This window comes from Rana temporaria, chromosome 2 (genome assembly GCF_905171775.1).
Source record: "Rana temporaria chromosome 2, aRanTem1.1, whole genome shotgun sequence".
Taxonomy (NCBI): Eukaryota; Metazoa; Chordata; class Amphibia; order Anura; family Ranidae; genus Rana; species Rana temporaria.
The window spans coordinates 124956871-124979387 of NC_053490.1; the positions used below are offsets into that span (position 1 = coordinate 124956871).

Sequence of the window (22517 nt, forward strand, 5' to 3'; positions counted from 1 at the left end):
AAACTGAGGTACTCCCAGTAGGGGAGGGGTTATATAGGGAGGGAACTTCCTGTTTAATTGATTACACCAGTGTCCATCACCTGAAGGTAGACTCTATAACCACATGTAATGGCTATGCAGCTCTGTGTCCCGTGATGTTCTCCAAGAAAAGGATTTTACAGGTAAGCTGTTATAAAAATCCTATTTTTTTTAAAGTGTCAAAATAAAAAAATTAAGTCCCCGTGAGCTCGCACGCAGAAGTGAACGCATACGCAAGACCCGCCCACATATGAAAACGGTGTTCAAACCACACATGTGAGGTGTCGCGGTTAACCTTAGAGCGAGAGCAATAATTCTAGCCCTCAAAACTTGTAACCAGTAAAAAAAAAAATGAATGCGGATTTTTAGGTACCGAAGTATGGTGTCATTCCACGAGCGTGTGCAATTTTGAAGCGTGATATGTTGGGTATATATTTACTCGGCATAACTTTCACATTATGCAAAAAAATTGGGCTAACTTAACTTTTTTGAAGCATGGAACCGTTTCTCCCCCCCCAAAAAAAATTGTATTCTCTAGGGTCTCTGCTAAAAAAAACATATATATATATATATATATATATATATATATATATATATATATATATATATATATATATATATATATATATATATATATATATATATATATATATATATATATAATGTGTTTGGGGGTTCTATGCAATTTTCTAGCAAAGAAACAAAGTGTCAGAATTGGCCCGGGCCTGAAGTGGTTAAAGGAATTAAGATTTTCTTGCGCGAAAGGTGCTAATAAGTCTAATATAATACAATTGTGTATATAAATATTTTTTAACCACTTAACGACCCGCCCATAGACAAAATACGTCTACAGGGCGGTTCGTTAACTCTGGGAGGGCGTACATTTACGTACGTCCTCCCAGAATCGCGCTCTTGGGGCGCGCACGTGGGAATGTCCTTGACCGCCTGGTCCTCACGGATCACGGTAAGTTGCTGCTGATAGTGGACGTTTACCATGTGATCGCTCCGTCCAATGACGGAGCGATCACATGTAAACAAACCGGCATCATTTGATGACGCCGGTTCCTCCCTCCTCTCTCTGTACCGATCGGTACAGTGTGAGAGGAGAGAGCGAGTGTCGGCAGCGCTGTGGGCTGGATCTGTGACTATTGCAGTCACAAATCCAGCCATCCTCTGCAATACCCCCCGCGCAGTACTCTGCAATACCCCCCGCGCAGTACTCTGCAATACCCCCCGCGCAGTACTCTGCAATACCCCCCGCGCAGTACTCTGCAATACCCCCCGCGCAGTACTCTGCAATACCCCCCGCGCAGTACTCTGCATTTATTTTTACATTTATTTTTGGGGAAAAATGTGTCAAACTAAAATAAAGTAAAATGAACAATATAATAAAAAATTTTTTTTAAAGCGCCCCTGTTCCCGTGTGCTCGTATACAGAAGCGAACGCACACGTAAGTCCCGCCCACATATGAAAACGGTGTTCAAACCACACATGTGAGGTATCGCTGCGAACGGTAGAGTGAGAGCAATAATTTTGGCCCTAGACCTCTTCTCCAACTAAAGAGATGTAACCAGTAAAAATATTTAAAATGTCACCTATGGAGATTTTTAAGTAGCGAAGTTTGGCGCCATTTCACAAGCGTGTGCAATTTTGAAGGGTGACATGTTGGGTATCTATTTACTCGGCGTAACTCCATCTTTCATATTATGCAAAAACATTGGGCTACCTTTAATGTTTTTTTTTTTTGTTTAAAGCACAAAACGGTTTTATTTCCAAAGAAAATGCGTTCCAAAAATTGCTGTGCAAATGCCGTGCACGATAAAAAGACAACGACTGCCATTGTATTCTCTAGGGTCTTTGCTAAAAAAGCATATATAATGTTTTGGGGTTCTATTTAATTTTCTAGCAAATAAATTGATTTTTACATGGAGGAAAGAAATGTCAGAATTGGCCTGGGTGCTTCAGAACGCTTGAAGGTGTTCCCTGCATGTTGGGTCTCTCTATGTGGCCACGCTGTGTTAAAGTCTCACAGTACTCGGGAGTAATAGCAGAATGTGTTTTGGGGTGTAATTTGTGGTATGCATATGCTGTGTGTGAGAAATAACCTGCTAATATGAACATTTTGTGAAAATAAAAATAAAAAAAATCTTGATTTTGCAAAGAATTGTGGGAAAAAATTACAACTTCAAAAAACTCACCATGCCTCTTTCTAAATACCTTGGAATGTCTTCTTTCCAAAAAGGGGTAATTTGGGGGGTATTTGTACTTTTCTGGCATGTTAGGGTCTCAAGAATTGAGATAGGCCATCAGTACTTCAGGTGTGATCAATTTTCAGATATTGGCACCATAGCTTGTGGACAAATTTGCTAAATTTTATAACAGAAACAAAGAAAATTCATTTTTTTACAGAATTTTCAGTCTTTTAACGGTGATTAAATACCACCAAAAGAAAATTTAATTTGGGTACAGTGTTGTATGACTATTTGTCATTCAAAATGTGAGCGCACCGAAAGCTGAAAATTGGTCTGGTTATTAAGGGGGTTTAAGTGCCCAGTGGTCAAGTGGTTAAAAACTGTCATTTTCGGCTTTTCGTTTTTCCCGGCTAAGTGCATCCTTCATTTCGATTCGATCTCTTCACCAAAATTTCCATTCGGTGCACCTCTACAAAAAAAGGAATATGACCGGGGCTATAATCTTCCCTTGCTCTATCCAAAATGAAAATAAAAAAAGTATCTGCTTTAATCCCTGTAATAAACAAATAAATTGGAGTGCTGAGTAGGAAGAACTTTACCCTAATTACATGATTATTCCCAGTTTTGTAACAAAAAATATTGGCCTTTTTTTAAATGTGCAAAAACCAGAATAGCCACATTCTGGGTACCAAGCTGCCTTTTAATTGGACTACAGGCATCTAGGATTAGTATTCTGGTAAATCTGTCTGTCCCAAATCGCGACAATGTTCAACATTAAGATGATTTTATTCTCAATGAACATGTTCACACCTAAGCGTTGTCGCTTGGGTGTCAAGCTCAGAAAATTCCAGGAGCTCCTTTTGGGGCAGAATTGCACATTTTTGGCCTCAGTGACTTTAATGGGAGTGCATGAAAAATGCACGTTTGCATGCCCGCCTAGACTCTCGCTTGGTGGGGGTCACCAAAACAAAGACATTTCTGTAATAAGGACACAAACGGCAATAAACACCTGAAGGATGTTTTAACTCCTTTTCATTGGAAACTGCTATTATCTGTCACTGGGGGGGGGGGGCAAGATCCCTAGCTAGGTGTTGGCTTTGTGAATTGAGCCCTTTTATATCTTAATAGTGTGATATCCTGGTCTGTTATTGAAATGTTATCATACATTAAAGTGGAGGTTCCCCTAAAAATAAACTTTTAACATTGCATTTCCCACATTAATGACAATTCGAATCGGCTGGTTTTATAAAAAAAAAAACGTCCGTACGTACCGTTTGCTATATGCGTTCTCACCGCCGCTTCCGGGTATGATGGTGGGGCTGGGCGTTCCTAATTGATGGACAGGCATCCGACCGACGCATACATCGCGTCACGAGATGCCGAAAGAAGCCGAACGTCGGTGCGCATGCGCCGTATAGAGCCGCACCGACGTTCGGCTTCTTTCGGCATCTCCTGACGCGATGTATGCGTCGGTCGGATGCCTGTCCATCAATTAGGAATGCCCAGCCCCACCATCATATCCGGAAGTGGCGGTGAGAACGCATATAGCAAACGGTACGTACGGACGTTTTTTTTTAATAAAACCAGCCGATTCTAATTGTCATTAATGTGGGAAATGCAATGTTAAAAGTTTATTTTTAGGGGAACCTCCCCTTTAATATACTATTGTATATGCGCAAAGGAGTTTCTCCCCTATGTAATGTATTTGTTATGTTACTTGCACAATTTTTTTCTGACTCGCATAATAAACATATTTTGACAAGGAAATGTTATCATACACGTGAGACTTTCCTATAAAAAGATTGTAGCATTTCTTGTTAAGGAAGGAGTACTAGTGTGTGTATCATTCTGAAGAATCCAGTTTATTTTACCATACTGTATATTCATTTGGGATTTGTGTTGGATCATTTGTGTGGTTGTAGTGGAATATTGGAGTGTTCATAAGGGAAAAAAATGTTTTTCTGTTGCCTTTCTCATCACGGGTTAATGGGAATATGATTTTAAAATGGTTTTCAGGTTTTTATAGCATAAGTTATGACTCATTTGAAGCCTATATCAGTACATGATTCCAGAATCGGAAAACAAAACTAATTAAAATAGTGCTTTGCTTTTAAATGTCTTTCTAAATATATAACTTGGAAATAAAAATGCACAACTAACATTATTTTCCTTTTTTTCCTTTTGTCTTTTTTTATTTTTTTCCTTAACCCTTTCCTAATATCCAACCACTGTTCCCCTTCATCTTCTCACATTGCATCATCCCACCCTTTTTTGTCCTGTTCTCTGCATGCTGCTGTGCTGGCGCCAAGACCCTTCAGCCCTCTCCACAACCGGTCCAGTACTCCGCCAGCTCCTGCCCCCAAGTCCTTCTGCCAGTTTCACCTCCCCAGCAGTACAATCTGGTATATTCACTTAACTGTTCCCTCCTCCTTTCTTATTGGATCTCTGCTTGTTTGAGGAGTTGGTAAACAGCTAGCAGTTCTTTCAAATGGAAAAATATTTGGGGACTGTGAGTATAGGTTTGATGCAATCACACTTGCATTCCATTCATTGTAGTTTGGTAGACATTTGACATTTTAAGCAGCAATTGTTTTTTTATTTTACAAAAAAGGCTATGGTTGCATACTCATTTAATATAGTACAGGAATGTACCCACTTTAAAGACTTTTACAGGATTTTTTTTAGTGTGAGGCACCGGCATTTGAAGCCTTCTTAATTTAGTAATGACTTATTTAGTTCAACTAAAGCTGATATTCAAATACTAGACGGAACAATTTAAAGCTGTAGTAAACTGCATCCTTTAAAAAAAAAAAATGCAAGTTAATGACATAATGTGCTAGTATGCATCTCATACTAGCACATTATGAAATGCTTACCTTCGAACTAAGCCCTATAGCGGCACGCTGTTTTCGCTGACAGGGCTTCCATTTACACACAGTCTTCCTTCCAGGTTTCACATGCTCCAGCTGTCTGGCTGAGCCACAATGGCATCACTCCTGCGGTATAGAGCTCTGAAGGTACAGCACGGTTATGCCATCCCTTCAGAGCACATGCATCGGTGACATCACCTGGCTGTATGCAGTGTGAATATCTCTGAAACTGTGCAAGTTTAGGAGATATTCACTGTAACCACAGGTAATATAGGCTCACCTAAAGGTACAAGTTTAAAAATAAGACTTTAGTGTTAAGCAACGATTACACTTCTTACACGTTTTAAATTCCCACATCACCCCACTGCTGTGCCTATTATGAGTGTCATGCTGATAATTTTTTTTTTAAATGTCGTATGTTGTCATCCATTGAGGGACATAGGAAGGCTTAAAACTCCAAGAAAAGGATTGGACACTGGCAAACAAACTGTAGACCAGCCCATGCCTACACATGCCTTTTTTCTGGTGTTCTAGTAGGATGGATGTCTTTTGAACAACTTTGTTATGTTGAGACTAAAGCTGGGTTTACATGTACCAAAAGTCGGTCGGTTTAGCAGAAAGTGGTCTGTTCAACAGAAGACAGTCTATTGACCGGGTTCCTCCCTCCCCCACACACAAGGTTTTTCAGACTCTGTTCTGGTGAAAGTTAGCTGTGGAGCACTTTCTATGCCTAGAGCTTTTTGGCAATGCCCCGGTGCATTCCCCCATCTCTGAAGACTTCTTTGTGAGTAGGCTGGTCAGGCCAAACCCTAGGAGCTGCATGAATATATTGGTTGCTGTAGTGCCTTTGGTTCCTGTTTCCACTGGTGTTGCCATGAAAGGGTTTAAAGCTTGGGAGAGTGTCATGTGTGCTGCAAGCTCTCTCCCTCCCAGCATACAGCATCAAGGAGGCAACTATTCACCCCAATGTGGATCCTGCTTGATATGAGATGCATGGAAATTCAATATTTGATGCACTCTTGCTCACTAACCACAGTGACTTTGGTCACCTCTGGCCACCTGTCCCTACTAACAACTGTCTTGGTTACTGAGGACTTTTTTCTTACCCCAAGCTTACAAGTCGCCTTATCTCCCCTGGGGTCTGATTCTAAACATGGTTAGGGGTAGTCCTGCTGTATTGGGTGTCCCCTGCTAACATACAAAAGGGTCTGCGGCTGTTTGTTGATTGAGGGTGTAACATCTTCAGTATTTAATCATGTTATCTTTTAGTGTATGTTCTGCTACCCTCTGAGCTTCCTTGTTTACTTTTTTTTCTCTCCCGTTGTCATGCAAGATTTTACGACCCAAATCACCCAGTTATTCAGACACTGATCAGATGCCACAAACATGGAGCTCCCACACACTCTCCTGCAGATGCCAATTTCTCCAGTTTTAGTGTCTTACAAGCCAATGGCTTCAGACTGATTTTGAGTCGCTCCAGTCCTTGACAGATTAGCTTACCCATAAGGATTTGCAGTCTACTGCTATTTTCCCAAAATTGAAAGAAGACGCTATTGGCTCTTATAAATACTCATAATGCTGTAAACACTTTTTTTTCACATGGCACCTGCTGTTTCAACTGTTTCTCTATGCAGATTGGAAATATTCTGAGAAGCTGTTTACTTTCCCCGAGTGGTTTTTGGATTTGTATCTATTTAGTGAGGATTCTGTGCAGAAATGGTCTATTCCTACTCTGGATTAGGCCGTGTATGTTATTAACTGGTCAATTTGTATTCTAGTAGGGGACATGTCTGTCTTTAAGGCCCTGTTCACACCACAATTTCTGCATTCTGGATGCGTTTCTGAATGTGCTTTTTGTATTCCTCATCTTAATTGAAGAAATTTTCATTTCAGTCTATTGGGAAATGTCCCCTTTTTTTTTTGTTTCTGCACTACACAGCCTTGACGTCCTGACTAAAGTTTGGCTTCCCATCTCTAAAGTCCTGGACAGGTTTATATACAGGTATAGGAGCCATCTAATGGAGGTAGTTATGCCCTGATCTATGCCACTCCTTTCCTGAATGTTCTTCCTTATTTGATTGAGAGTATTCCAGTGATCCTTATTGTTTCAGACTGGAACAGACATATGTAATGCACCTGGCCCAGTAACTGGCAAAGGCTTCATGGGTGCTATCAAATCATCAGGATCCTCTGTCCCAAGGATCGGTTTGATTTATCGCCTCAGTTGCTGGCTTCATTGACACAGCTGTTGAAGCCTAGATTCTATTGGGCAAGTACATCTGAGTGTGTGATTCTTACAATGATGGAGCATATGAAGTCTGCTTCTTGCAAGGTCTATCATCAGACATAGAAGGCATACTTAACTGTGAGTCTTGGGGCTTCCACCCCTGAAGTTTCTTTGTGAAATTAATTCTCTTTACTGCAGCTGGGTTTGTGTGGTGCTCTCAGTACTTTCAAGGGTTAGGTTTCTGGCCTTTCTAGTTTCTTTCAGACCGTTGGCCTCACTCTTTGATTAAGACCACTTTACAGGTGCTCTGCTATGTAATTCCCCAGTGACTCTGTTGGGTCTGAATCTGGTTTTCTCTGTGCTTCAGAAATTTGTCATTTAAACCAATTAGAAACTTTTCCCTATTCTCACCCATAAGGTAAGTCACAGTGAGGAGGATGCCTGAACTGTGACAGCCATATCCTATAAGGCAGTGGTTCTCAACTCTGTCCTCAAGTACCCTTAAAAGTGTGCTATAAAATAGCTGTCCATAATACCAAACCATTGACTCTGATTTAAGGCACCTGTGCAAGATGAAGGAAAATCTGCAAAAATGTCCTGTTTGAGGTGCTTGACGACTTCCTCACGTAGATATTCGTCGACAGAATGGCACGGGCAGTCAAAGCAACGTGTGTGTGTGTGTGTGTGTGTGTGTGTGTGTGTGTGTGTGTGTGTGTGTATATATATATATATATATATATATATATATATATATATATATATATATATATATATATATATATATATATATATATATATATATATATATTAGAGGTGCACCGAAATGGAAATTTCAGAACCGAAACGAAACCGAAATAAAAAAAAATGTCAGGCCGAAACCGAAACCGAAAATGACCCTTACCAAAAATGACAGTATATATTTTAAATAAAATGGTGGCGCGGGTACAGCGTGGCTCTATCTGGTGGTGCGGGTACAGTGTGGCTCTATCTGGTGGTGCTGGGGCTATTAGTTCCCTCAGCACAGTCCTCTTTCTATTTCCATGTCTCCTGTAGTACTGTACATGATTTTTTCTGAGTTTTCTCTTTTTCCCCCCGGCCTAGCTTTCTTCTCTCCTGTCCTGTGCTGCAGACATGCCGACATGAGAAAGTGGGAGGAACAGTGGCGTCACTAGGGTTGGTGTTACCTGGTGCGGTAAAACATGGTGTCACCCCCCCCCCCCCTGAAATTCTGATTAATTTGATTTTGGAACTGACCTGCTGTCACGGTGTGCTGCTTGCTGGACGGGATCTTATGACCGCAGGCAAGATGCTGTGACCTGCCGACAACAAGTCGTGTTGCTACAAGGCCCTGTAGTTGGCAAGCAGAAAACAGTAGCTGAAAAGGAGAAGCACTCCGCAGGGGGGGGGGGGGGCATGATGTAATTGGTTGCTAGCATGCTGGCAGTCCTAGCAACCAATGACAGCTCTCAGCAGAGATGTGTCGCATCAAATGCTGCCACTGTGCCCATCAAATGCAGCCACTTGTGCCCCATCAAATGCAGCCACTTGTGCCCCATCAAATGCAGCCACTGTGCCTGTAAAATGCTGCCACATGTGCCCCATCAAATGCAGCCACTTGTGCCCCATCAAATGCAGCCACTGTGCCTGTAAAATGCCGCCACATGTGCCCCATCAAATGCAGCCACTTGTGCCCCATCAAATGCCGCCACTTGTGCCCCATCAAATGCCGCCACTGTGCCTGTCAAATGCCGCCACTTGTGCCCCATCAAATGCAGCCACTGTGCCCGTCAAATGCCGCCACTTGTGCCCATCAAATGCAGCCACCTGTGCCCTCATCAAATGCTGCCACTGTGGCCATCATAAGCAGCCACTTGTGCCCCATCAAATGCAGCCACTGTGCCCCCCACCCCCCTTATCAGACCAGCTCAGGGCACCGGACACAAGCACTCCTTATCACACCAGCTCTGGGCGTCTCGCCTGTGTGACTGACACCACCCCCCCCCCCCCCCCCCATAGGGCTCCGGAGGAAACCTCATCGCAAGCAGACCTCACTGCCCGCACTAGCTCTGGGCCGGGGCGAGTACACATTACAGGCAGCTGGAGGGAAGGAACACTCCCGGGCGGAGAAACTTTTAGGTTTAGCAGAGGGGAGGACCCGGAAGATATATATATATATATATATATATATATATATATATATATATATATATATATATATATATATATATATATATATATATATATATATAATTTCAAACCTGCCCTCTAGCATGGCGGCTGCCCCGTTCTCCGTGACCATGCCCGTGGGACCTGCGGACTCTTATGTCCGTTGGTGTCCAGCAATCGGGTCACGGAACAGCAGAACAGGGGTATGTCTTTGTAAACAAGACATCTCCCTATTCTGCCTGGTGACATGTCGCTGATCGTCTGCTCCCTCTCATCGGGAGCAGCGAGATCAGTGACGTGTCACAGTAAGCCACGCCCCTAACAGAATCGCTCCCTAGGACACACTTATTCCATTCCTGCCAGTCACATTTACAAAGTAATCGGTGCATTTTTATAGCACTGATCGCTGTATATGAATGGTCCAAAAACGGTGCCAAAAGTGTCTGTTTTCGCCATGTCGCAGTCATGATAAAAATCGCAGATCGCCGCCATAACAAGTAAAAAAAATATATAATATAAATAAAAATGCCATAAAACGACCCCTATTTTGTAGACGCTATAACTTTTGCGCAAACCAATCAATTTACGCTTATTGCGTGTTTTTTTTTTTTTTTTTTTTTTTTTAACCAAAAATATGTAGAATACGTATCAGCCTAAACTGAGAAATTGCTTAGAAAAAATAAAAAATGGGGATATTTATTATGGCAAAAAGTCCAAAAAATGTTTTCTTTAAATTGTCGCTCTGCGACGCAGTGCCGAATCGCAAAAAGTGGCCTGGTCATTTCGCAGCCAAATGGTCCGGGGCTGAAGTGGTTAAGAACCACTGCTGGAAGGAACACTTTTTGGTTTTGAACAGGGAAAATATGGGTGTTTAAAGCACAGGACTTTCCTAAAGTAGTTCCTGCCCTTCACGCTCAACCAGGACATTGTTCCTTCCATCCCAGGGTGCTGCACAATTAACATAAATGTTCTTGCTCCTTACCATTTGCATTTTTGCAGGACTAAGGTTTTAATGTAAAAATAAAAACTGAGAAAACTTTGAGTGTGGTCCAGTGCATTAAAGCTGCTTATGCTTTTTAAGCACTTTGCACTTTGTTGTGGGAGAAGTTGTAGGCACATGTAAAACCAGATACAGCGTTCCAGCAGCTATACATTACATTTAATGAATGTGGAATTATGACTCACTTTATAGCCTTCACTAAAAACAAATGTTTGAAAGTCTGCTTAGCTGAATTGTTTTTTTTACTGCGTAAATCTCAACAAGCAGGGTTCCATTTTTTCTGTTCTTCATAATATGTATCTGCTTGACTATTTCCCTATGGATAACTGTTACGTTGATGGCTTAATACTGATCTTTCTTTTTTACCTGAATAAAATATGCTTTTTATGCCATTCAAACAGTTTGCTCACGGTTTTGACTTGGTCATATCAGGCTCTTTGTTTTTACAAGGTCATTGTATGTGCAGAACCTAATTATCTAATTTAACTGTTTTTAATGACAGGCTGATGATTTGAATAGTCACTTTGGGCAGATGACTCTCAGTCGGCAGGGTTCATCTGAGGCTCCTGATCCTTCTACTGCCATGTACCAGTCACCTATTATTTCCCAGCATCCCCAGCAAGCAGGCTTCATCATGACATCTGGGGGACAAGCCATCGCTTCAACTGGCTACCCTTCCTCAGGGCACCCTTCCCCAACGCAGCAAGTCATGCCACCACAGGGATTCATGCAGCCTCCACAGCAAGTAGGTATTGGAAGGAAACATCATATGGTTGTAATGTCTTTATGCCCAATTGTGCTTACACCAATGTGGCGATTAATATGATGGTGTGCGTACACCAGCACAAATATTGACCTGAGGGTCACCAAGTTTTTTTTTTTTTTTTTTGGGTGTAATAACAAGCATAGTTTACAGAGGCACTCTATTCCTGCCTGCACAGCCATGCCAAAGTGCATTTAAAAAATCATTTCGCAAATACTGTGTGACATAGAAAATTGCAATGATCGCCATTGTATTTCCTAGGGTGTCTGCTAAAAAAAAATATGTATACTATTTGTGGGTTCTAAGTAATCTTTTAAAAAATTCTAATTAAACAAAAAGATACAGAAAAAGGCCTGGTCTTTAAGTGGTTAATTGGAGAAAAGCTGGGCCTTTGTCCACTTTAAATTGTTAATCCAGTTGAAGGCTGCAAATTAGTAATTAAAGAACCTAATGTGGCCCAAAATAATCTAATCTGACATGCCAGCTCTAAATACAATTGAGAAATGTTATGTTTATCTCTGTATGCTCATTTTTTATTCTTTTTGCATTTATTGCACGTTTTCTTTTATTGCAGTCTGTGAATTGTGGGTATTTAACACTTTGGACCCCAAAGTCGCACCCGTGTTTCCCTATAACCGTACATATCTGTGCGACTTCAAGTCGCATCGACTTCAAAGTAGTTCCTGCCAGGGCTGTGGAGTCGGAGTCGAGGAGTCGGGGGAAATTTTGGGTACCTGGAGTCGGCAAACAATGCACCGACTCCTACTAAATTTAGATTGGAATTAAAATAAAAAAAAAGCAAGTTTAAATGTCCCAATTCACAAAAAGTTATAATTAATGACTTCTCTACTGTAAGAATAAAGACCAATGCATGCAGTGCCTCGCGTAACCGCAAAACGAACACGTTAAGTGGCCGTGAAGAAGCATGCTTTTCATGTGCTTCACTATATGGCACGCAACGCACAATTAGGAGCTGCAATACTTATACTTTCCATAGTGTTGTGTTCTGCTTTTACAGGGAACGCATGTTAGAGAACCAGTAAGTGTCCAAATAAAAAAATTCCAACAGGAGTTTTATAAAGCACTAAAAGAAGTTGAAAAGTATGATCGCTCATCAAAACTTACTGTTGAAGAAGCCATCCTTGTTTATCCAGAGATCGTTAGTGATGTGGCCAGAATAGTTACTGCAATGCCACCCACCCAAGTCAGTGTCGAAAGATTATTTTCAGCCCTAAAAATAATAAAGTCTGACTTAAGAGCCTCTATGAAAGAGGATCTGGCAGAGGCAATTCTCTTCCTTAGAACTCTACATTGAATTGATTTGCATTTGCTAAGCCTATAACTACATTTCAAGATTAATATAAACCATTTCTAGGTTTTACAGATTTTGTTTTTGGTTCATTATAGATAAGCTTTGTTTTTGTTCTAAAACAACCAAATAATGTGGTTTGTATTTTTGAACTGGTAAAGATCCTGTTCCTGATGTTTATGCCTGCTGCTACTATCCAGCCACTTGATTGTTTTCATTGTGTTTGTCTTTTGCTTAAACTGTGCAATACAGTAGACTGTTGGCTTCCCAGCCAGTAGTCCTGTGGTAGGTTGCGTTTCTTTCCCTCAAGGAATGTATAAAATACATTTGCATATTAATACAGAGGAGTCGGAGTCGGAAGTACATAAAACTGAGGAGTCGGAACATTTATCTACCGACTCCACAGCCCTGGTTCCTGCACTTCCTTGGTCTGAATTTCATGCAACTTGAGGTCCATAGACCGCAATGTAAACTCTCAAAACTCCCATGAAAGTTGAACCTGGATGATATAGATGCGACTTGTTAAAAGAATGCCGGCAATGGAAAAAAAAAATTGCCATTGGGGGGTCCAGACTGCATACCAGACTCTTCAGGTGTGGTATGGATTTTACAGGGAACCCCACAGCAAAACTTTAAAAGGGGGGGGGCGTGGTGGTCCCCCGTTCACAAAATCTATACCCGACCCTTATCTGAGCATGCAGCATCCTTTGCATGCGGTAGAAAATATAGAAACCAAACACCACTAAACAATTTTTTCCATTCTGCACAGGTCTAATGACTTTATAGAACATAAACAAAATTATCACATTGGTCAACGGCGTAACAAAGTTGCATTTGGCATCAAAATCACATCATGTCGTAGGGTAAAGTCGCAATGGAAATGACATGATTTTTAAGTCACATAAGTGTGAATGGACTTAGTACATTTTGTTATGTACAGTGCAACCAGTTCAGGGAAATGTAGAAAATGCATTTGCTTTTGATACTTTCCACCTGAAAGGAGCAATGTTTGTATTATCTCTAATCTTTTTGGAGGTAGAGTCTTATAATGCACAGTGTGTTCCATAATTCTGCTGCCTAAAGCCAGTCAGTCATACATGGATTGAAATTCAGCCGGTTCTGCAGGAACTTGCCTGAATTTCAATACATGTAATGGCTAGCTGGTTGTACACAATTCCATCTATTGATGGTTTTATGTACAACCATACAATAAAGGGAGAATTGCGGATACAGCCGCTAGCCCATCAATTGACCCAAAGTAAGTATAAAAATTAGTGCAGCGCTACATGTGATACTATTGTATTTTACCGGCGGGGAAACTTCTCTGCCGGCAGAATACAATGATCAGTGTTGCCAGCTACAGCCGGTAGCTCTGATTGTTTGGGAAAGACCCGTCAGGCTGGTTGTACACAAAGTAAGTATAAAAGACAGTGCAGCACTAGTAGCTACGTGTGATACAAAAATGTGAATAAATTACATTCAGCAAATTTTATACAGAACGTGATATTTATATATGAAAAGCCATTGTAAATAAAGGTAGGGAATAAAAAAATGCAGTCATGAATTAAGTCCAAGTTGTATAAAAACCACAATGATAGTCAGAGAATCAAGTCCAAAAATCACTGAGAATCTTGGTGTATTCAAGAGTAACAATCCATGACCCATGAAATCACTCAGTGATCCACCACTTTATAAAAACAATGCAAACTCAGTATATGTGCATACTCTGTATAGAATCAAACAGGCTTATGCGATGCCAAACCAACATTCAGTAGGCTAGACCTCCGCTCACAAGGTCAAACGTTCCAACGCATGTTCCATATATGACAAATTACATTGGGTGAAGCCTGTGCTTGTGATGTCATCGCATATTCATAAAGTGGAGATGTTTTTTTTTTTTTTTACAAGTGCCGTTATTCTCCTGATTTTGTAAGAGTTTTAGTACTTTTTTAACCACTTGAGAGCCGCGCTATAGACGAAAGATGTCCACAGCGCGGCTCTCAAGTGCCGGGTGGACGTCCTTTTATGTGCATTACCTGCGCGCGCCGCTGGGGGCACGCAGCGGGTAAACACTGTGCCCGGCGCATCGCTGAGAAGCCGATGCGTGTGCCTGGCGGCCGCGATGTCCCCCAGGTACCCGCGATCGGCGGTGACAGCAGGGACGTGGAGCTCTTTGTGTAAACACAGAGCTCCACGTCCTGTCAGGGAGAGAGGAGACCGATCTGTGTCCCTTGTACATAGGGACACATCATCGGTCACCTCCCCCAGTCAGTCCCCTCCCCCCACACAGTTAGAACACACCCAGGGAATACATTTAACCCCTTCCTCACCCCCTAGTGTTAACCCCTTCACTGCCAGTCACATTTATACAGTTAACTAGTGCATTTTTATAGCACTGATCGCTGTATAAATGTGAATGGTCCCAAAATTGTGTCAAAAGTGTATGGTCGCAATATCGCAGGCCTGACAAAAAAAATATCGCTGATCGCGGCCATTACTAATAAAAAACAAATCCTAAATCTATCCCCTATTTTGTAGGCGCTATAACTTTTGCGCAAACCAATCAATATACACTTATTGCGATTTATTTTTTATGTTTATTTTGTAACAAAAATATGTAGAAGAATACGTATCAGCCTAAACCGAGGAAAAAAAAAAAAAAAAAATTGGGATATTATTATAACACAAAATTAAAAATATTGTGTTTTTATTTATTTTTTTCAAAATTTTCTGTCTATTTGTTTATAGCGCAAAAAAATTTAATCGCAGAGATGATCAAATGCCACCAAAAGAAAGCTCTATTTGTGGGAAGAAAATGATAAAAATATAATTTGGGTACAGTGTTGTATGACCGCGCAATTGTCATTCAAAATGCGTCGGCGCTGAAAATTGGCCTGGGTACGAAGGGGGTTTAAGTGCCCAGTAATGAAGTGGTTAAATAAACATCTGGCAGTTTGTACTGTGGTCATTTTTGATGTTCCCTTACATATGACAACTGAATGGGATGCTGACTTGTGACCGCCACGAATACCTATATGAAACCTTCGTTGGAGTGTTTGACATTGTGAGCGGAGGTCTAGCCTACTGAATTGTGGTTTTTGGAACCACATGACCCTGTTTGACCAACAGGTAAAAACTGCTGTTAACTGCCTTTTACAAAAACATGTATTTTTGTTTTCTTCAGATTCAGGTCTCTTATTATCCCACGGGTCAGTACCCAAACTCTAGCCAGCAATACCGACCTCTCTCGCACCCAGCGGCCTACAATTCGCAGCGCAATCAGCAGGTCACCCAGCCGCCTCAGCAACCTGGTGAGATGTTCTTTAAACATGGGGAATTTATTATAATGGACATGTTATGTCTTTATCTTGGATTTTCTTTGATCATACTGGGTATAATACAATGTTCTCATGTTTATTCCCCATCCTTTTTTCACCTCCATCCTTGTTTTCATTCTTTGGGAATTATTATTTTAAATGTCCATTTGCATCAAAGAAATGTTAGTTTTGCTTAATTTTAACTTGTGGATTTGATATTGTGGTTTGTTTTGGCTGTAATAAAAGGAAAAGCATGCAGTAGTAATGATTTATTTTGCCTGTAGGATGAAGTCCATACACTCATTACTTACATAAACTGTCTTTTAGGTTTGCTAATATCACAGCACAGAAGTTAACGTAACACACATTTTCGTTACAACTTGTTTTGTCTGTTTTTGTTTTGTATTTTGTATATCACAGGTATGCAGTCCATAATTTCCAACCAGCCACCTGCTTACCAGGGAATGATGGGTGTCCAGCAGTCACAAAATCCTACAATGCTTAATAACCAGAGGGCAAGTGTTGGAAATCAAATGCAAAGCATGATGGTGCAGTACACTCCACTCCCTTCATATCAGGTGAGTGTACACAGATCTGTGTCAATATGTTTTCACTGTTGAAGTGGAACTCTAGGTCAGGGCTTGACAAATTTGCTTGGAATCTAGGAGCCAGGTTTTTTTTTTTTTTTATAACAGCCAACAGAGCTTTACGCCCGGCTATACTGCCGACAAAACGCTGCTGCAGCAGCGCATTGTGGGTGGTTTTAACCCTTTCTCAACTGCTAGTAGGTTGAAAAGCGCCCTGCTAGCTGCCTAAATGCGCCGCAAATCCGCCCATAGCGTCGGCAGTAAAAATAGTGGAGTTTTACCACCACCGCTATGGGCGGCTCAGTGTGAAAGGGGTCTAAGGGTCTGATCAGGTCCGCCTGAAAAACTGACAAGCGAGCCTGATCAGACAGCCCATGTGAAAGGGGCCAAGCAGGGAGATGACTAAGAATTAATTTTAATTAAGAAAAAAATAATAAACAGTTTTTACTTATAAAAATAAAAGCTATTCCAAAAAAAAAGGTGAAGCTATCTAAACCAGCTATCCCACACTCTCCATTAGGCGCCAGATGACGGCTGCAAACACTTCCTTCTCTTCTCCACTTTGGGAAGGAGATGGGCGGGCAGTAAAATCAGGCAGGAAGCCCCATTAGCATTGCTGGTTTTCTTCTCGTCATACCAACGGCCACCACAAGATGGGGGGGCGCACGGAGACACAGAATACCCCAGCTGTGCCGCGCCAGGTCGCTAATTCTAGTCGTAAGTGCGACCTGGCACTCGAATCCTGCTCTAGGTAGATATTAAAGCGACACTAAAGATAAAAATGTTTTGGCATGGTGGAAAGTACTTGCGGACGCGCTCCTGTGATACAGCGGCGGTCATAGCCGACGACTGCATCACTCGGCCCTGCCCCCCGGCGCGCCACGTCATTGGATGTGATTGAAAGCAGCGCCAGCCAATGGCTGCGCTGCTATCAATCCATTTTAGCCAATCAACGACCAGGCTGGGAACCAAACAGGATGACAGGGACGAGCTCGGGACTTTTGAGGGGCGAGTTAAGTAAAACGGGGGCTTGGGGGGGGCGGTGCTGTTAGATGTTTTTTCACCTTAATGCATAGGATGCATTAAGGTGAAAAAACATTTACCTTTACTACCCATTTAAATCTGACTTGATTTTAGCCTCTTGTAATCGCCTATACAGATGCATTTATACTAGGATGGGAAGATGCAGTACAGGCAAATATGTGCTGCATTCAGTGACGGGAAGAGAGAACAGAGAAGTTATGTCATCAGTGTGCTGCTTTATTCAGTGATAGGCTGTGGGCGGGTACCTGACCAAGTTGTTCTGCGTAACTGCACTAGACATAAGTCAGGGTGACCTGTCTGTGCAGGGGCTTTGTAAATATCAGGAAGGCTCCTATATATGTATTTGGCATCGGCTTTCTGTAAAATTGAGACTCTAAAACAAACATATTAATTGAATAAGACTCGGAGAGTAGTATATGGATGTGGGTGACATAGAAGAATTTTTCCATAAGAACAGCACCTAGATGTGCATTTTGCAGCACTGAATGTCCTGTTTAAAAACTGCCTGGTTTTCAGAGGAAAAGACTTTCAGATAGAGTCGAAACAACTAATCGATTAATCGACAACTAATCGATTATGAAATTAATCGATTACCATTTTCATAATCGATCGGCCAGTAACATAATGGGGTTAAAAAAATAAAAAAATATCCCTTTATAGTACAAAAAGAGCAAATCGCTACTGTAAATATTACTTTCACTGTCCCCACAGTAAAAAATAAACCCCTTACAGTAGCGATTATTTGTACTAATGTTAATGTTTTTTTAACCCCATTGTTACTAAACATCTCAGGTCTGGGTCACACCTCTGTTTTCAGGTGTTTTTTCAAAAACAGTTTATTTACATGGTTTCCTATGGGACAGGTTCACATGCATGATTTTTTCAGCTGCTGTGTATTTGGAAAGGGCAAAGACTTTTTTTTTTTTTTTTAAAGCAAAACGATGCTATTATGTTTTTTTGGTTCAATATACTCCAATGGAGAAGCTACAGAAAAGCATGTAATGCATTTTTCCGGCAATTTTTGTGTTTTTTTTTAATCTGCCCAACAACAAATTGGCCCAAAGAAAAAGTAAAAAATGCACATCGGCGCAAAATTCTTTTTTTCTAAGGTTATTAACCGATTAATCGAAACAATAATCGGCCAACTAATCAATTAAGAAAATAATCGTTAGTTGCAGCCCTCCTTTCAGACTCTTATCAATTGATCTGTTAAGTCGACAGTTGCCATATTTCTGTACAGATGGATTTCAGTCTGTTCAGAAGAGTTATCTGCTGAACGAAGTTCCCATTATTCACAAATGGAACTATGAAAATTAGGAACTGCTGTCTGTTACTTTGAGGGGTTGGAATCAACTGAAATTTGCTTTGTCAAAGTTTCTATTCAAACATTTTTTAAAAAACTGATCTCTTTCCTGAATGCTAACTGTCACATTTGATTGTGCTCTCAACCAAACCATCAAATGGCTGGTGTCCTAACTGATCACATGTGCAGCTCTATGACATTTGCAAATCAAACCTAAGCTAGGATGGCAGCTTCCTTGGCTGAAAAGGTTAGTAGGGTTTAGTTCTGCTTTAACCACTTCCCGATCAGCTCCTGTACATATACGGAGTCAGGGTGGCTTCTGTGTGAATCGCCCTATATGTACGGCGCCACCTTAAGAGCCATAGTAGGTACGCTTGCTGCCAGCTACAGGCGATCGTGGGCACGAAAGTCAGAACGAGGATTTGTGTGTGTAAACGCACAAATCCCAGTTCTGACAGGGGAGCAACTAGTAGGAACAACGATCTGGCTCCTCCTCTAGTCGGTCACATTCCCCTACAGTTAGAAGCGCCTCCCTAGAACATACTTAACCCCTTAATTTCCTGCCTAGTTTGAACCCCTTCCTTGCCAGTGTCTTTTTTACAGTAATCTGTGGCTATTTTTTTTAGCTGTGATCACAATGGTACCAAAAAAAGTGTTAACTGTCCTTTTTTTTTTCCTTTTTTTATTTCACCGCAATGTCGCAGTCATGATAAAAATCGCTGATCACCGCCATTATTGGTAAAAAAATAATGCCATAAATCTATCCCCTATTTTGTAGACGCCAGAACTTTTGCACAAATAAATATACGCGTATTGCTATTTTTTTTTTTTTTTTTTACCAAAAATATGTAGAATACCTATCTGCCTAAACTGATTTAGGAGAAATTTTGTTTTTGTGTTTAAAAAAAAATAAAATAAATGGGTTATTTATTATAGCAAAATGTAAAAAAATATTTTTTTCTGAAAATTGTTGCTTTGCTTTTGTTTATAGTGCAAAGAATAAAAACTGCGGAAGTTATCAAATGCCACCAAAAGAACTCTATTTGTGGGGGGAAAAAATAACACAAATTTTGTTTGCGTACAATGTCGCATGACTGCGCAATTGTCAGTTAAAATGACTCAGTGCCGTACCACAAAAAATGGTCTGGTCAGGAAGTGGGTAAAATCTTCTGGGGCTGAAGTGGTTAAAGTGGTTCTAAAGTTAGAACTTTTTTTTTTTGTAAAAAACTTTTTGGGTGCTGCTCCCCGTGTCAGTTACAGCTCAGTCATTGTCGCAACCTCCTGCGAACATGAATGCATTTGTGCAGCAGCAGGTCATTGAAGACCACCTTTCTTGTAACCACATTTATGCATTAAAGAGTCGGCAAGAGGTTAAAGACCAAAATGTAATATCCTATGTGTTGTCTGCATTATTTTTCCCCCTTTTTTTTTTCTCTTTTTTTTTGTATTTTTTTGGTTGGTTTTGCCAGTAGCCTATTTCCTGTCCTAGGGTGACAGACAACACTCACCCTTGTGTATTAGCATAACAGAAATATGTGGGACTACTGACATGATTCTGTAGCCCTCAGAGAACAATGCAGTGCGCTCTATATAACTAAATTGAATAATTTTTCTAGTTAGAAGCGTTTACAGTAATGGTAATCCGTTTGTGTAAGATGAACTTTGCCCTTGAAACAGGTTCCAGTGGGAAACGAATCACAGGGAGTTGTGCCACAGACCTATCAGCAATCTGTACTTGTTCCCACCAATCAGACTGTGCAGGGAACTATGCCAGCTGGAGGGATGCCAGTCTACTACAGTGTTATACCACCAGCACAGCAAAATGGTTCCAGGTATGACACTGTTTTTTCTTATAAATCAGGTCTTGTGTGGGAATCTATCGAGTAATTGGCATAATGCAGTATGCTGCGCTGGGCATTTTTGAACTAGTATATGCTCAATTTTAAGTTTAACGTACAGGGCCTCTAGGCACAGAAGGCTTCCGTAATTGTGCATTTTTAGTTCTCTACAATTCCTCATCACCCCAGTGTCATTTATCAGAATCTGAGTTCCTATGAACCTTTCTGATCATAATGATACTTCTAAGACTAGAAGACTATATAGTCCACAAATCTAACATCTGTGTTATCAAAAATGTTTAATAGCACACAGAGAGGAGTCATAGCAAGTACAGCAGTTACATTATTGGGAATGGGGCTGCAGGACCCCATGATAACTTTAACCCCCCTGGCGGTATTCCCGAATCTAGCTCGGGGTAAGATTTCAGTACCAAAAGCGGTATCCCCAAACCGGACACGTGATCGCCTTGCAGTGTCCACAGACATGGTTTACTTACCTTGTCCCTGTATCCTGTGATGCCTCCCCGCTGTGTGAGCGAGCGGCGTCCTCGCTCGATTCACACAGTGCCCGTGTGCCGCCGTTCCCTGCGACTTTACGACCAAATAAAAAAAACGGCGCCAAATAAAACGGCGCCAAATAAAAAAAAAAGTAAATAAACACATTACATACAGTATACTGTAATCTTATAGATTACAGTATTGTATGTAAAAAATACACACCCCCCTTGTCCCCAGTGGTCTGCCCAGTGACCTACATGTACTTTTGTATAATAAAAACGGTTCTTTCTGCCTGCAAACTGTAGATTATCCATAGCAACCAAAAGTGTCCCTTTATGTCAAAAGTGGTTTTAGAGCAGCTAGAAAACGGCGATAAAAAATTATAATCACTTGCAGAATTGAGCGATAGCGATTTGTGGGGAAATTCGTCATCAAAAAATAAAAGTAATGACAGCGACAATTCTGCAACTGAGCAAATTTCAGTGTTTTTTTATTTGATTACATTATTGAATATTTTTATTATTATATTATTATTTGTTATAATTATTTATAGTTCTTTATTATATTATAATTTATGATTTTGTTTTTCAAACTTTATCATACCCGGGATGTCTACTAGACTCTTGTTTGTACATATTTAAGTGAGTTATTCCTAAGAATTGCAGGCCTACAATGTAAAACGCCAAATTTCCTTGCAAAATAATGGTACCGCTTTCAGCACCTAAAACCAGAAAGAATCATACCACCAGGTTAAGTACACTTTCTGTACTTGTGAATACCGGGGGGGGGGGGATTATACTGCACAAGCACTGTGCTGTATAAAATGCTTTTAAAGGAACAGGGTTTGTTTTTTTGTTTTTTTAGGGTAACACACACTTTAAGACTTGTTTTGCACAGATATAAAATCAGTTTAATCATTATTATGTACTACAAACGCTCTTGTACTGATGTTGACTTGATTTGCTTTACCATAGCACCTCTGTGGGTTATCTTCCTCCTGGCTCTGAACAGTACCAGATGTCTCAGTCTCCTTCTCCCTGCAGTCCTCAGCAAATGCAACAGCAGTATTCAGGTAAGAAAATGAATAAAATGCCTTGGGAAAACAGAACATTAAGGGCAGGATATTTTTTACTTGTTGCACATGTAGAACTTAAAACTGAGTTTTGTACCCTAGAAAATAAAAATTGCATCCCCACTGTAGGGGTAACTTTAGATTTTCCCTTTTTGCTCCAGCTTTCATAAGTACTATGATGCAGCGGTAATGGGCTGTAAACAAGCACACGGGTGCAATCGCAGCCTTGAGCTTGTGTTTACATTTTTCTTTGTAGTCTTCGCTTTTTCATAGAGGCGATCTCCAAATTTGCTGTGTGTATGTATATATGAT

General features: G+C 40.8%; 1 protein-coding gene across 15 annotated transcripts in view; it reads left to right on the top strand.

Moving 5' to 3' along the window:
* R3HDM2 (R3H domain containing 2) overlaps positions 1 to 22517 on the top strand; it is a 172165-nt gene that overhangs the window by 141476 nt on the left and 8172 nt on the right. For 10 of the 15 annotated variants that reach the window (XM_040340927.1, XM_040340932.1, XM_040340934.1 and 7 more), the window contains 6 exons: positions 4521 to 4613; positions 10977 to 11219; positions 15731 to 15857; positions 16284 to 16441; positions 20475 to 20629; positions 22108 to 22205. In XM_040340927.1, the coding sequence (XP_040196861.1) occupies positions 4521 to 4613; positions 10977 to 11219; positions 15731 to 15857; positions 16284 to 16441; positions 20475 to 20629; positions 22108 to 22205 (874 nt within the window). The remainder of the gene's footprint in view (positions 1 to 4520; positions 4614 to 10976; positions 11220 to 15730; positions 15858 to 16283; positions 16442 to 20474; positions 20630 to 22107; positions 22206 to 22517) is intronic. The other 5 variants (XM_040340936.1, XM_040340939.1, XM_040340938.1 and 2 more) reach the window with 1 other exon arrangement.